Below are 15,239 nucleotides of genomic sequence, written 5' to 3' on the forward strand. Positions count from 1 at the left end.
CTAGAATAATGTATGTGCATTATATAGGACGAGATGAACCATCCAAGCCATGGCTTTCAACCTTTGTAGCATTGCCAAACGGTGAGTAGTACACGCTAAATGTTGACTCCAACTTCTTATCCTCTATCCTTATCACGGGCCAATAGGATGTGTTCATTAGAAATTTGATCCATCGCATGGGTATCTCTTTTCCTTACACAAATAAGAGTTATGTTGATATCTGTTTGACAAAAGTCGTCACCAAAAAGCAATAAGTTGATCTGATTGATAGTTATCCTTTAATATCAGGCTTCAAAATCCAACTATCCTCGAAGGATTACAAAGAAAACTTTTAGCATGCTTTCGAGTTGTTCTTCCTGGATTCAGTTGAAAGAGTTTTCTTCGTCTAATGGAATGTTGCATTTTCTATATATTTCCCCTCATTCAAGTATTGGCTTCTTTTATAGTGTGTGTCAGTGTGTGTGTATTATTTATCTATTTATTATCATCAATAAAATGGATATATTTTTTATGATTAGTTAAAGAATGTTAAACCACTTTTTTCTATATATATATTTCCTTGTTTATGTTTGCCCTCATGCCAATATTGGTATCTGAATACGTTCGAGCCGCACAAACCAACTCCTCTCAAAAACACCTATTTTAAGGTCATGTGAACCTCTCTCTCTCTCTCTCACTCTCTCCATAGAAACAACGAAATCTCAGCTCCGGACCAGAGATCTTGATGCAATAGGGTGGCTTTTATCCCCTCGGTGACCTTGCAGACTCAGACTGGGGATCTCTGTGCCCTTGTGTGCGTCCTCGCAGAAGTCAGGACCTACCAAGGGCCTCGGTCTCGTTTCGCCGCTTGTTTCACTGCCGAGGAGCTTCATTTTGGGTTGTGATCTCGCAAGAATCGTGGTGTCGGCTTGTTTTCTGTTGGAGGGAGTCCATTTGAGTGCATTTTCTTTGTGATTTTGATCGACAAAGAGGTGCCTTTCTTTGTCGGGTCAAATGTGGCTGGTGATGGGATAGGAGTGTTGGGAATCGGGAGAAGTTGGTGTTTGCCCTCGTTTTGCCGGCTAGTCTGAGCCCTTTTTAAAGTGTAGATTGTGAATAGTTTGTCTCCTTTTCTTCCTGACTTGGCTTAGATTTATTTTAGGAGAACCCCATTTGACGGTTCGCAATGTCCTAAATCTTGTGGGTGTTAGGGAGAGGTCCCGTTTCGTGGATTGTGGCATAAAGATGTTTCCTTTACCTAATTTGTTTTGATTTCTCTTCTTTCCTAGTTGTGTTTTTTAGTCTTCCAGGGAAATATTATTTGGCTAGTGTGGAGATTTGGGAGGCTTCCTCTCTTTTATGCAGCATGAGGAATCTCTTCCTCTCGGATTCCTGCCAAGAGGGACAACTTCATGCCCTTACTCCCCAGACATGGCTTCAGGTGGAGAGAGCCAAGCTGTCCAAATCCTCCTTATACTCCACATCTTCCATGTAAGTTGAATGATCTCTGTCTATCCGGTAGAGTTTGATGCTCTTCAACTTTCTATTCCCTCTAATAACAGGATTCCTTGTTTGTGTGTTTGCCATAAACATATATAGTGAATCTCTTATCAAGGTTGCGGAGCCACCTATTCTGGCTCTATTTAAGCCTGTAGATTATGTACAAGTCTTAGCTCAGATCCATGAAGAACTCGAATCGTGCACACCACAAGAAAGGTCGAGCCTGCACTTGCTCCAGTTCCAGGTATTTCGGGGTCTTGAGGAGGTCAAATTGCTAGAAAGGAGTCTTCATTCTGCTTGGCAGAATGCTACCACGATTCATGAAAAGCTCGTATATGGGTCATGGCTAAGGTACAAGAAACAAGGAGAAGAGGTCATATCTGACCTCCTTTCTTCCTGCGAGAAGTGCTCACAAGAATTTGGATTTGTGGATGTTGCTTCTCAGATCCCTGTTAAGACCGTTGATATGGTCAGTGAATGCAGTTATGATATTTCACAAGTTTCTAGTACTGTACATTTCCGAATTGGGGATGAGATGATTGCTTGTGAGAGACAAAAGATAGCGGCTTTGTCTCCTCCATTTAATACCATGCTTAATGGGTCCTTCACCGAGTCACATCTGGAAGTCATTGACTTGTCTGAGAATGGCATATCACCGGTGGGTATGAGAGCAGTCTCTAAGTTCAGTGGCACAGGGCAATTAGATGATTTATCTGTTGAAATTTTGTTGGAGATATTGATATTCTCAAATACATTCTGCTGTGCGAGGCTTAAAGTTGCTTGTGATAAGAAATTGGCTTTGTTAGTTTCTTCACACCAAGATGCTGTAGACCTTATGGAGTGTGCAGTGGAAGAAAATACTCCCATACTTGCTGCTTCATGCTTGCAAGTGCTATTGCAAGAACTTCCTCGATGTTTGAATGATGAACAAGTTGTTAAAATCTTCTTGAACGCCAGCAAGCAACAGCGGACAACCATGGTCGGTCATGCTTCATTTTCATTATACTGTTTCCTAAGTGAAGTTGCAATGAACATTGATCCAAGTTCAGATGTCACAGCATGTTTCCTCGAGAAGTTGGTGGAGTCGGCAGTGAGTACCAGGCAGAAGCAAGTGGCCTTTCATCAGCTTGGATGTGTTAGGCTATTGAGAAAGGAATATAGTGAAGCGGAACATGATTTCAATGCTGCTTTTGCTGCTGGACATGTCTATTCTGTTGCTGGATTGGCCAGATTGGCTTTTATTAAAGGGGACCAAATTTTGTCCTATGAGAAGCTTACTTCTGTAATATCATCCCATCAACCACTAGGTTGGATGTATCAAGAGAGATCTTTGTACTCTGAAGGTGATAGAAAATGGGAGGACCTTGATAAGGCAACTGAGTTGGACCCTACTCTTACTTACCCGTACCTGTGTCGGGCAGCATGTTTGATGAGAAAACAAGATGCCCAACTTGCTTTGGCAGAAATTAACCATGTCCTAGGATTCAAGCTGTCTTTAGAATGTCTTGAACTGCGCTTCTGTTTCTATCTGGCACTTGAGGATTATAAAGCTGCACTTTGTGATGTTCAAGCAATTCTTACACTGGCTCCCGAGTATCGAATGTTTGAAGGACGAGTAACTGCTTCCCAGTTGTGGACACTAGTTAGAGAGCATGTGGAGCAATGGACTCTTGCGGATTGTTGGTTACAACTTTATGATAGGTGGTCATCAGTGGATGATATAGGCTCCCTCTCAGTAATTTATCAGATGCTGGAGTCTGATGCTGCAAAAGGAGTGCTGTATTTCAGGCAATCATTGCTTCTTCTCAGGTATGTTCTTCTGTCCCATTCTTCTTATATAGTTACTTGAGTCTTCATTCTTTCTTTTGATGATCATTCATATTAAAGTTGGTTTTCTTTTTATAATCAACTTGTGATATTGGTTTATCAGATTGAACTGTCCTGAGGCTGCAATGCGTAGCCTACAGCTTGCATGCCAACACGCTGCAACTGAACATGAACGATTGGTCTATGAGGGTTGGATATTATATGATACCGGTCACTGTGAGGAAGGACTTCGCAAAGCCGAGGAGTCAATTTCCATCCAAAGGTCATTTGAAGCTTTCTTTCTGAAAGCCTATGCTTTGGCAGATTCAAGTCTCGATCCTTCATGTTCAGCCACTGTTGTTTCACTTCTTGAAGATGCACTAAAGTGCCCTTCAGATAGGCTTCGAAAGGGGCAGGTATTATGTAGCATATTTGCATTATCCATCAAATAGTTTATTGCTTTTTGTTAATTCCTTGAATTTTCATTTTTCTTATTGGATTAAATTAGGTAGGAGACTTTACCTAATAAAGCAACTTAATCTTTTTCATTGCCTTGACTTATGGCTAATGGTCCATACTCCATATTACCTCAAAGAAGGACATTCTAGTCCACAGATCTCCAGGTTAGTGATATTCATGCATTTAACACTATATTCACAAAGATTTACCTTGAAGATTACAACAGACTGAAAAAACAATTTAAAAAAGATTACCCTGGTGAGTTGGTAAGGAGCCACAAAGTAATAAACACCGGCATGGTCTTCAGATACATTGGCCAGTTTCATGAGATGACATGGACACTGTTGAAGATGCAGGTGAACTACTATTCATAAGTGAGAAACTTATGCTATGCATCCTGAGTGTGTCGTGGGCCTGAACTTTTACCTATATGTGGACTCAATTAATTTTTTTCTCCCAGGAGCTGATACCATTATTTGTATGTTTCTCTAGAATTATGGTCTATAATGAATTTGAGAGGTTGTTAAGAATTGGATGTGGTGGGGGCTGACTTAACATCCGTTGCAATGCTTCTTGCATGACTTGAGTTGTCTATGTGATGTTCCCTCGCTGACCTAGAGTAATGACTGTGTCTGAGACCTTTTTTGGGTATAAAAGTGCTGGACAGTTGTCGTCCAAGTGAAATTGATGACTGCTGATTTGAGACGGGAAAGGATTCGCACCCTTTCCTGAGACCAACTGAGTTTAAAAAGACCATTGAATGGCAGCAATCCCCAAATATGGTTATTTTACTTGCAGAAAAGGGTGAAATTACAGCGGAATAAAAGCTATACCGAAAGGTCTCTGGCCTATTTATTATAGATTTGGGCAATATTAAACTGTAGGTAGATAGTGTTAGCTGCTAGAGCATCTCTGTTGATATCTGTTCATTATCTTCGGTGGTAAAGCACTTATATCTTCTCTTCATTAGCTTTCTGGAGGCCTGTGGATGAATCCTGAGCGAACTTCATCCGGCATTCATCTTCTATGATGACATCCAGGACTTCTGCAGAGATGATTTATGTGGGATAAGATCACTTTAAATATGGGTAAGTGATTCAATGATTTATAGAGATGATTGTGAATTGGTCAATGATGATGATGAACCTACTCATGATGGTCTAATGTTGCTAATAGAGTCAGCAGACACGAAGATCCCTTCACTGTGATCCTGGAGAAGAAAGCATGCAACACTTTAAATTTAAAGGCCCAATTAGGCTTATATAGAGGCCAAGTTAGTAGCTTAATCCACCTATTATAGGAGGAACTAGGTGCATTACAGCACCAATGGCAGTGCCGGGATTGTTCACGGCTTTTGCAGCTGGTCTGCAGACATACTCTACCACCTGTGAATTTGTGACATGACTTGTAGAGAATGTGCTTAAATTAGACTGCAATATTATTAAAGTGCGACAGTATCTGCCAAGTCACTGATTCTTGCTTTGAAGAAACCACCAACCAGAACTCTGATTTTGGTTAGTCGAGTGCCACTGCTTATGCTTAAATAGCGGACATGGGCACAAATATGAACTTGTATTTCTCATGATCTTGGCTAGGAAAACAAAGAACATAAGAACAAGAAGCTATTTATGTAAACCTGTAATTCGTTTGCTACACTTCAGTCAGGGATGCACATATTTACAAAAAGCTGGTAATTTGATGTATTCATCTTTTTTTTTTATTGTAGTTCTTTTCAATAGTAGGGAAAGATCCACATAATTGACTTTAAATAGTTTGGACATTACGACTTGTTGCTATTGTCATTAATAATCTTGTTCTTGTATCATGATTGCAATCAAGGATTTTAATTTTGAATTATACCGCCCGATACATGTACCGGTCCGCCAGCAGACCGATACGTGGACCATTAGCTACCAGGCGGTATCGTCGATTAGGGTTGTTTTTGTCCCATTACCGTCTGAAATCGGTCGATAACGGTCGATTTCGACCATCGCCACCCGCTACCGGGCGGTATTAGCCGAGGGAGAAGGAAGAAGAGGGAGAAGAAAAGGAAGAACCTGGAGATCCGACATTGCCCTCCCTTGACGATCGCGATCCGTCGCCGCCCTCCCTCGCCAGACGCCATAGATGAGATGTCGCCTCCTCGTTTGAGGCGACGAGGCCTCGGCGACGTCGGTGACTTCTCCTCATCCGCGCGGGGAGAAGACATAGCCGAGGCTTCGCAGGAAGAAGAAATGAGGCAACGCCACCTCGACGACGTCGCCCTTTTTTTATTTTTTTTTATTGCATATATATTGACCAGTATGCCAAAGCATACCACTCGGTACACTCATACCATATTGAGCCGAGCTAAGCTCAAACCGTCAGTATGCTACGAAATTACGAATCTTGATTGTAATTCATTAAAAATCCTTAGGTGCTTCTGTGTTACAAGCCAACTGAATGTAGTGTTTCAAGTTGCATAGTTTGAGCAGTTAGTGCCAGAACCAGCTCATATCCTGCAAATAAAGTTATCAAATCTGAATTAATTTTAGAAAAATTCAAATGCTTGTTTTGTATGCATGATATCACTGCACTTAGTTTGGATTATTGTTGTTTTGCCCATCATAGAACTTCGTTTTTCAGGCACTGAACAACCTTGGCAGTGTCTATGTTGACTGCGGGAAGTTAGATATGGCAGCTGATTGTTACATCAATGCCCTAAAAATCCAGCATACCCGGGCCCATCAGGGCCTTGCTCGAGTCCATTTCCTTAAAAATGACAGAAAGGCTGCATATGAGGAAATGACAAAGTTAATAGAGAAGGCTAGAAACAATGCATCAGCATATGAGAAGAGATCCGAATACTGTGAGCGGGAACATACTAAAGACGATCTGCTGATGGTTACCCAGTTGGATCCCTTGCGGGTTTATCCATATAGATATCGAGCAGCAGGTCAGATTCTTTATCCTCTTCCAAAAATTGTTGAAATCAGATTAACTTACGACATGTTCAAAACTCAGTACCATCTTTTCCAACCCAACATAGAGTACCTAGGTTGCAATGAAAAGGTTCGGAAAGTAATGACATAATTCTTGTGTTTTGAAAATATTTGGCTATGCTGTTATAATAGTTGCTCTCTTGAGTTCCTAAAGAAGGGGACACATCACTGAATTAACTTCTTAAATTTGTTTGTACTTGGTGAAGGTTTTTAAAGTTGAACTTAAATCCATTACATGTCACAATTTTTCCTACAAGCAAAACCAAAGATTCACTCTCGTATTCTTTTTTTATATTACCTTTCGTTTTAAAATTTAAAGCTTGGAGAGGTTTATCATTTTGTGTTTTCCCCTTTATTCCATTTCTTCAACTTAATTCTTCCTTTGTGAATTCTGTGCTCTGTGAATCAGCTTTTATCGAGTTTAAAATTTTCTTTGAATTGTTGGCCAGTCTTGATGGATAACCACAAGGAAAAGGAAGCAATAGCAGAGTTGACACGAGCTATCACATTCAAGGCTGACCTTCATCTCTTGCACCTCCGTGCAGCATTTCATGAGCACACTGGAGATATCTCCAGTGCGCTTCGAGACTGCCGTGCAGCCCTTTCTTTGGATCCCAACCATCAGGAGATGCTCGAGCTCCACAAGCGCGTAAACAGCCAAGAACCTTGATGGAACGTTGACCACACTGTACATTACCCCAGATCCATGCAGCTGTGCACCTGATCACGGCCTGGTTGATCTGTATTCTTTGTTTGTTTCTTTCTTTTCTAGTTCCATATAATCTGTGTTGTTTAGATGTAGCATTATGATTGCTTATCGACTAAATTTTGGCACGTCCAATGAGATGAAATTTCAGAGCCAGTTTGCAGTGTCTACTTTTCATTAATCAATTGTGCTTTTTATGTAATCATACTTGTATCAAATTTGTGAAGCAAATGGGCATGATTTACTACGAAATTCTCAATATGTGCAGGAATACTGACGCAATAGTTATCATATATATTCAGTTTTGTGCTGCTGTAAAATTGTTAAAATTCACTATTCGTGTTATGTTCTCTCTTTTTCATCGAAAAATCATTGTGTTATATGAATTCAGTGGTTCTCTATTCGATGTTGCCTAGACCTCATTTATGTGGCATGATAATTTGATCTTTGCTAAGAATCTGTTGCTTTTCTTTCTTTTCCTGCTGTTCCACTTGGAAGTGATTCACATTCTCTGTTTCGAACACTTTCGACCTGGAAAAAGATGCATTGTTTCTCTTTTCTTTCAGTGGATGACTGGATTCTTATCACTGCTTTCTTCATATAATTGACTTCCCCACATTGGTTTATATTAGTTCAATGAGTTTGACAATGAATTATTTACAAAGAAACTGATGACAGCCTTACCAAATAATGCAGTAGACATGTCTGTACAGCAAGTCAGCAAGGGAGGGCAAAGCTTGCTTTGAATCCAAGAATAATATGCATTCAGCAAACTATGATAAATCACCCAAGCAGATGGCTTTTCTCTTACTTTTGTAATCTACAATTTACCAGTGAGCAATACACTACATGGTGTGAAGATCAAGGAAATATTCCTAGTTTTCTCTTAGACAAGTGTGTCAATTTTATTTTTAATGTATGGCAAATATCAAGAATCTAATCATAGAACATCTTCTGGGTACCAGAACCAGTTTTGTGGGCAACAACCAGATTGATCTGCATTGAACCCTTTCTCAGGTAAGAAGAAAAACAAAGACCATCCAGTTATTCTCGAGTCTTCATTTTCCTGCTTTTTGTTCTTTATAGTTTATACTTTTGTTTCACTTATTAGAAATGAAATATTGTTTTTGTTTTCTCCTTCTGTGGGGGGGGTTTTGTCAGTGAAGGTTTTACATGGATGTTTTGAAGCAGAAACTTGCAGATCTGTTGAGTGGCAGATTAGGAGGATGGGTTACAACCCAACCCAATTATTCCACAATCAAAGACACAGAAGAAGAGAATAAAAAGGCCATTGTCTTATGCAAACACAAACCACTCTTTTCAGTCCACAACCTCATTTCTTTTCTCTTGGGGTACATGCAGTTGGTTCTTTCTTTTACAAGCTAGAGCTAAATGCATCTTGCAACAATCATTTAATACAGGTGTTAATACTTGTAGGTTTCAGAATCCATATGACTTGCATAACCAAATATTCATGATTTCTCAACTCCAAGAACTTCAGGTACTTCAAAGCAATATAATTATAGCATCTCTGCTCTCAAACTTGGAAGTATAAGCATGTAATGAACAATAGCAAAATTTTTTGACCTAATTCAGCAATCTTTTATGTGGAGGGACCATTATAGAATTCCAACTTAATTTGCAATATCCCATTGTAATATTTAGATAAATTAAAGGACAATTCCATGTTTGAAGTTAGAAAAGTTGGATCATTCATTCTCTAGAACTTGTGGCTTGCCTTGATTAGCATAAATATGTATGATGTGTGACAAACACATTGACTATATACTATGCTGATGCAGGATTAATGGATGGTCAATATATGCAAGTAGAAAGGTTATACTGTCTTTTGTGCCAAACATGCTGAAAGAAACTACTCTTACAACTCGCATCTTTAATTTGCTTTATTGTGTTCATTGCATCAGCATCTATGTTCTTTGTATACCAAATGGCTGTATTGTTTACTTTGTGTAGTTGTTGACCAGTGACAAGGAGCCAAATGGTACTACTTCAGTCCCTCTGAAAAAGATTCACATGCCTTCCTTCAAAGTTCTAGAAATTATCCACCTTTCATCCTTCAATCTCAGCATCCTCTTGTAAACCTAATCTTAAACCTTGTCTAATGAACAACTGATACAAGTAAGTTCCTGAAACATATGTGGTAACTTCAAATTTCATGTCCTCAACCTACAAACTTTTGCTTTAGCCAGTTGCGCCTTAACCCTAACCCTAACCCTTGTAACCCTGCCCAGCATAATTAGATAGACAACCTTGCTGAGAACTGGAGTTGCCTGTAAGACCAAGACATCTTCTGTATACTCCTTCAGAGGGAGTTGGCTGTATTGTTTCCTGGAAACCAGAAGCAGAAAACCTAAACGAGTCTTGGCTGAGATCAAAATCACCACCACAACTGCTGCAGCAATGATATGCTTCTCCATGGTTCATAGCCTCACTTTATCAGTTTGCCAAGAACTAGATGGTAGTCCATAACCTCTCATTACATAGGAATTCATTTTATCTTGCTTGCAAACTGTAGAATTTAAGCTTATTTTTTCAGTTATGTTATAGGTCATAATTGACTTGCTTTTACCATCCTATTCTTGCTCAGCCATGTTACTCGAAAAGCCGTAAATTTCGGTATCGATTCATTGGATTTCATGTTATGGTCTGTCTCATATTTTGTCTTATCAACTGCCTTAAGTAGCTAAATTATAGTGTAAATCGAAGTAGCAGTCTTCTTTAATTAGCACAAGCATGCTTTCAAGCTGAATCTAACTGATATTGAGAATCCAGCTGCTGCCAAAAGCAAAAGGAAATGAACACCGGACCTAAACAATCTCTTCTGTTCAGCAACCAATCATTTCTTTGTGCATGCGCTGATACAATCTGAGGTCATCACACAAAGTGATCTTGGAAGTCTCACTCACGCGCGATTTAGGATATCAACAATGGCATGCGCAAGTGAAAGAGAGCATAAGTAGGCTTAATGACCGCCAAAGCGCAATCCAACACGGATCATGTGACGATGGTCCCAATCCATTCTGCTCAATGACCTGTATCGATACGATTAATAGGACTAATCACATGTAAAACGCTGTACTGTTTCCATGATACAAAGGATATTTAATGTCCTATTCCAACTGCACTGCTTGTGCTTGTTGGTGGTCAGAATTATTGAATGGGGAAGAGAGAAGAGGACCACATCCATTCAATGGTGGTGACAAGAAAAGAGGAAGGCTACTGCATGGACCACAAAGTCAAGTTTTCTGATTCTAGGGTTTCTTTTCTTTTATCTAGGGTTTATCAGGACTCCACTCGGGGAGTTGCTTCACTGTCTGCAAGCCTTGCATGGGAAATTGGCATCCTCTTGGAAGCAGCTCTGATCTGAGACTGGCGAGGACAGTGATGGGTGAACTGTTTGTTTTGTGGAGAATGGTACAGAGGCATCTTTCTAATCTGCTCCTACTAACATACTACTATCGTGTATATACAACTTGGACCACATCATCGTGTTGCAGGGTTCAGTACAACACTCTCATCTGCTTCCCATTTTACTGTGAGGTGTTGGTTCCTCCAAACCTTGGAGATTACTGCTGCATATACAGATCAGATGGCCCACATATCACATTGTTGATCTCCACACCACAAAATGAGATAACTTTGTTGCTGATATTGTACGTGGCCTGTCAAATAAATCTGCTCATAAAGGAATCCGCAATGCCTCCACTCATTGTGAAGCAGTGAAAAGTAAAGAGATACATGACTGAAATGAAATGGTGGTCATTGTCAGGTGGAGTGGGGAGAAGTTTTACAGGCTTGGAGGTAAATTGTTTCTTAGTTCTTATTTATCTTCATGAAAGAAAGCCCAGTGATCATGTTTCATCTGAGAGAACGAAAGGAAACACAAAGAAGAAGGTGATGTAAAAGAATGATTCACCAACTCTCTCAAAAGATGTGGAGAGCAAAGGGAGATAACTCTGTCGAGCAAGAATAATTAATGTGTGATCCATAAGTATACCATAATGGCTTTGTGAAGCTTTCATCTTGTGTTCTCCTCGGTTGGAATCAAGGGTTGTAGTTTTGTAGTTGAAGCTGAGGTTACAGAGAGAAGGAAAGATAGATGGGTGTAAGACTGTATCTAGAAAGAAAGGAAGAACTCTTAAGTGATCTTTTTCTGGTCTCCATTGTTGATCCAAACAAGGGAAGAGAAAGTGGACTTATCTCTTCTTTTCTCTGCTCTCTTTCCTCTTTTCTAAACAGCCACTTAATTCAGAGGAGCCACATCTGATGGAAACATTTTGGAAGTGACAGTGGCATCCCTTTCCCTTCAGCAGTGGGTCTCAATGTTCTTGAGGTGGATGCCTTCCCAAAATATGCATCTTGTTCAACTGATAGAATCTGCCCTTCTGTGAAGGCTGAAGAGAATATTTATGATGAACTGCCCATGCTTGCCACTGACATGTCTTTGATTAATAGTATCAGTAGATAACACCAACCATGAGAATACATATTGAAGAAGATATATAATAGAAATAGAATACAAGTAGTTCCATCCTAAATCAAACCTTCCAATCTCTTTCATTACAAATAGGATGCTATGAACAACTTGTTCCAAGTTTTCAGTACAAATAGCTATCCATTTCCTAACATCTTAATTGCTAGTAGCTTGGCAGAAAAATCCTCCTGACTCATAATTAAGCTTTTTGGTGCTTCAGTAGTCTGAACTTAGAAACCCAGGTTGAAGCTAACTCAGATTACTCTCACAACCATGTCATTTCAAGGAAGCAGTTTCTGGTGTGATTCATGGGTAGATCTGAGGTGTCCACTTAATGATGCCTTGTTCCTATATATTGATCCAACTAATGCTTATTCTCCATTGAATACAGAAAATAATTGAACAAAAATCATAAATATTTTTAAGAAAAAAGAAAAAAAAACAGATAGCTGTAGTTGAGTTCTATGAGCCATGGTTATGGTTTTGATTTCGGTATCGAGTTGGAACACGATTTCTCGCTTCTTTCTTCTCTCGCTTTCTAAAATTCAATTATTTGCTAGGAAAACACTGAAAACATTATTGACATCAATCAGACAGGAAATACCACCACCTGCATCCATGGGCATGGTTAGGGTTTTTTTGGCTCACTACTTGTTTCCTATTAGATAAGCTTGAGTTGATCTACTCTAGCTAACAAAGTTCAGCATTCAAGTTCCAATGAGGATCAAGTACTCTCTCTCTCTCTCTCTCTCTCTCTCTCTCTCTCTCTCTCTCTCTCTGTACCCTCATTGACTATTCCAACTTCAGCATCAAAGAAAAATGAAACTTTGATCCCCCTCAACATTTAGGTAGTCACCCACCATAATGTGTTTGTGGTCCTAAAAATGAATCCAAATTGGCTTTGATTGCATGTCATAGTATCATATTACAACAGTTTTTTCTTTTGCCAATGGACAAACTATAATGAAAAATTATACTTCAAATAATTAATCACAAGATAAATTAAGTCACTCTAAGTTCATAGACCTTGAAGATATGGCATCACTTGAACAATTTAAACATTAATAATAGAGCCATGACTTCCTTTCCTGCATGTGTAATAATGACAATTACAAAAATATTGCATTCAAATGAATGACATGAAGCAAATAAATAATTAATTTAAGAAAAAGAAATGAATTTTACAGGGGTAATCAAAATTACTATAATCATTCCATTATTTACATATTTTCTAAATGAACATTGCAAGAAATCACTGCTTAGCTTTCTAAACTTGCACAATTTTGAATTTGTAATTTCATAGGTGATCATATCTTTTTTTTACCTTAATCCATTAGGCTTCACAATCTTAAACCAAGATAATTTCATGGATGGCCTCACAATTAAGTTGTATGAATGGTAGAAGATAGTATGAAAACTATGTTTATATCTTATAAACTATTCTAACCCTAATTTTAGGCATAATGGTTAGAAGTTCTAAATATTCAACTATAAACACTTAAAATTAAATTGACCTAATTATTTCAAATTTTGAATCTAGTTTGATCACGATCACAACGTATTCATCTCCGATAAAGATATTTTGTTAATCTAAATTTCAAGATGGTTTTAGTAGCTAGGGTTGGACATGCCTAAACCAAAAGCCAAACAAGGCTGAGATAAGATTGGACTTCCAAATAGTCAAGATTTATCTAGTTTGTGCAACAAGAACCAAAAAGCATGGATATATAGATAAATCATTCTATATTGCCACACTATTGTTTTGTTGAGTGGTTTATCTATCTCACAATACATCTTATTGTCATCATAATTAGCACAATTATCTTCAAGCTGGCTTTCATTGCTTCAGATATATATATATATATATATATATGGCAGGATGATAAATCATCTGAAGTTGCTCCATTTTGTTTTAGTTGGCCATTCATGTGGCCATAACAAGAGAATCATTTCACCACACTAAGCAAAGTCAAACTTGAATTTGACAGAAATTTTGTTTTTATTTATTTTTTTCTTATTATTATTATTATTATCATTACAAATTTCTTTCAAATATTAAGTTTATCCAGAAAATATCCAAGATGATCACTTTTTGTAATGGTCAATATTACTTTGTTGAGTTCAAGAAGTCCATAAAATGTAAATAGATGTCAGCAATATTTTTAGCATTATATTGAATCATGAAAGAATATTAATCTCTAACTAAATTTTGTGTGTGTGTGTGTGTGTGTGAATTTTAGATTTTGAAGAGAAATATATGTTTAATTCAAAGATATAATTATAGGTCCCATTAACTAATTATACATATATATCTACAAATATGAAGTTGGGCAATTGTCTCGGAAAATATTCTCTTTTTCGATTTTCTTCGGATAATACTCCCCTTTCATAATTCCCATATAGTCATCCCATATTTTAAATTTTTCAAAAATATGCCCCAAAAATTATCATGTTTTCTTTCAATCCAAATTTAAAAAATAAAAAAGTCATCAACTGTTGACCACACTGTATAGTGTTTTAAAAATCCTATAAAGTATTTTTATTTCGAAAAAATTATATAATATTTTTGTTTCAAAAATACTATGACATCAATATTTAGTTCAAAAATACTATACAGTGTTTTTGAATAAAAACACAATAAGACAAGTTCAAAAACAATGTATAGTGTTACAGTGCTTTTAAAACAAAAAACACTATACAGTGTTTTTAAAATATTATACAGTGTTTTGTGAACAAAAACCAACCGACAAAACACTGTGAATAGTTGACAACAAAAATTTGATTTAAATGAAAAAATGGTAACTTTTGGAAGGGATGTTTTTGAAATATTAAAAATAAGAATTGACCATTTGAAAATTATAAAAAGAAAGATACTATCCAAAAAAATTAAAAAATATTTTTTCGGATAATCGCCCAATCAAGTTTTGCATGAAACTTCCCTCTCAACATATGTTTGTAATGCCATGACTTCAATGGGTACACATATCATATATATATAATTATATATATAAGCTATTAAATGATAATAATAATAATAATAATAATAATAATAATAAAAATAATAATAATAATATATTTGTTATACTTTTGTCTGGCATAGAGCTTTTAAGACCCAATAATCGCTCTTCTGAATCCGCATGGGTGTACGGTATATGTATATATATATATCTATATATATAATATATAATATATGACTGTCTCCTCCAATCCTTTTGTGCTGCACCATGCCACCCTACAGCCTGCAACCCTAAAACCCTACACAGGAAGACTGTAACCCTAACCCTAACACCTAATCCCTCTCACTAGCTGTTCT

At 37.7% G+C, this 15,239-nt stretch overlaps 1 protein-coding gene across 3 annotated transcripts; it reads left to right on the forward strand.

Moving 5' to 3' along the window:
• Window positions 1-576: 576 nt before the first annotated feature.
• On the forward strand, window positions 577-7,764 carry LOC135671774 (ETO1-like protein 1). 3 transcript variants are annotated; one of them, XR_010512846.1, is made up of 5 exons: window positions 577-1,470; window positions 1,579-3,288; window positions 3,410-3,701; window positions 4,715-4,832; window positions 6,370-6,507. XR_010512846.1 is itself a non-coding variant. In XM_065179967.1 (5 exons), exons 1-5 carry the CDS (start codon window positions 1,346-1,348, stop codon window positions 7,393-7,395), a joined length of 2,658 nt encoding a protein of 885 aa, XP_065036039.1. In that variant the 5' UTR covers window positions 579-1,345; the 3' UTR covers window positions 7,396-7,764. The 3 variants fall into 3 exon arrangements, 2 of the variants coding, with proteins under 2 accessions (XP_065036040.1, XP_065036039.1); XM_065179967.1 differs by lacking the exon at window positions 4,715-4,832 and adding an exon at window positions 7,175-7,764 and having other exon boundaries at window positions 579-1,470; window positions 6,370-6,679; XM_065179968.1 differs by lacking the exons at window positions 4,715-4,832; window positions 6,370-6,507 and adding an exon at window positions 7,175-7,312.
• The last annotated feature ends 7,475 nt before the right edge of the window (window positions 7,765-15,239 follow it).

This window comes from Musa acuminata, chromosome BXJ1-4 (assembly GCF_036884655.1).
Source record: "Musa acuminata AAA Group cultivar baxijiao chromosome BXJ1-4, Cavendish_Baxijiao_AAA, whole genome shotgun sequence".
Classification (NCBI taxonomy): Eukaryota; Viridiplantae; Streptophyta; class Magnoliopsida; order Zingiberales; family Musaceae; genus Musa; species Musa acuminata.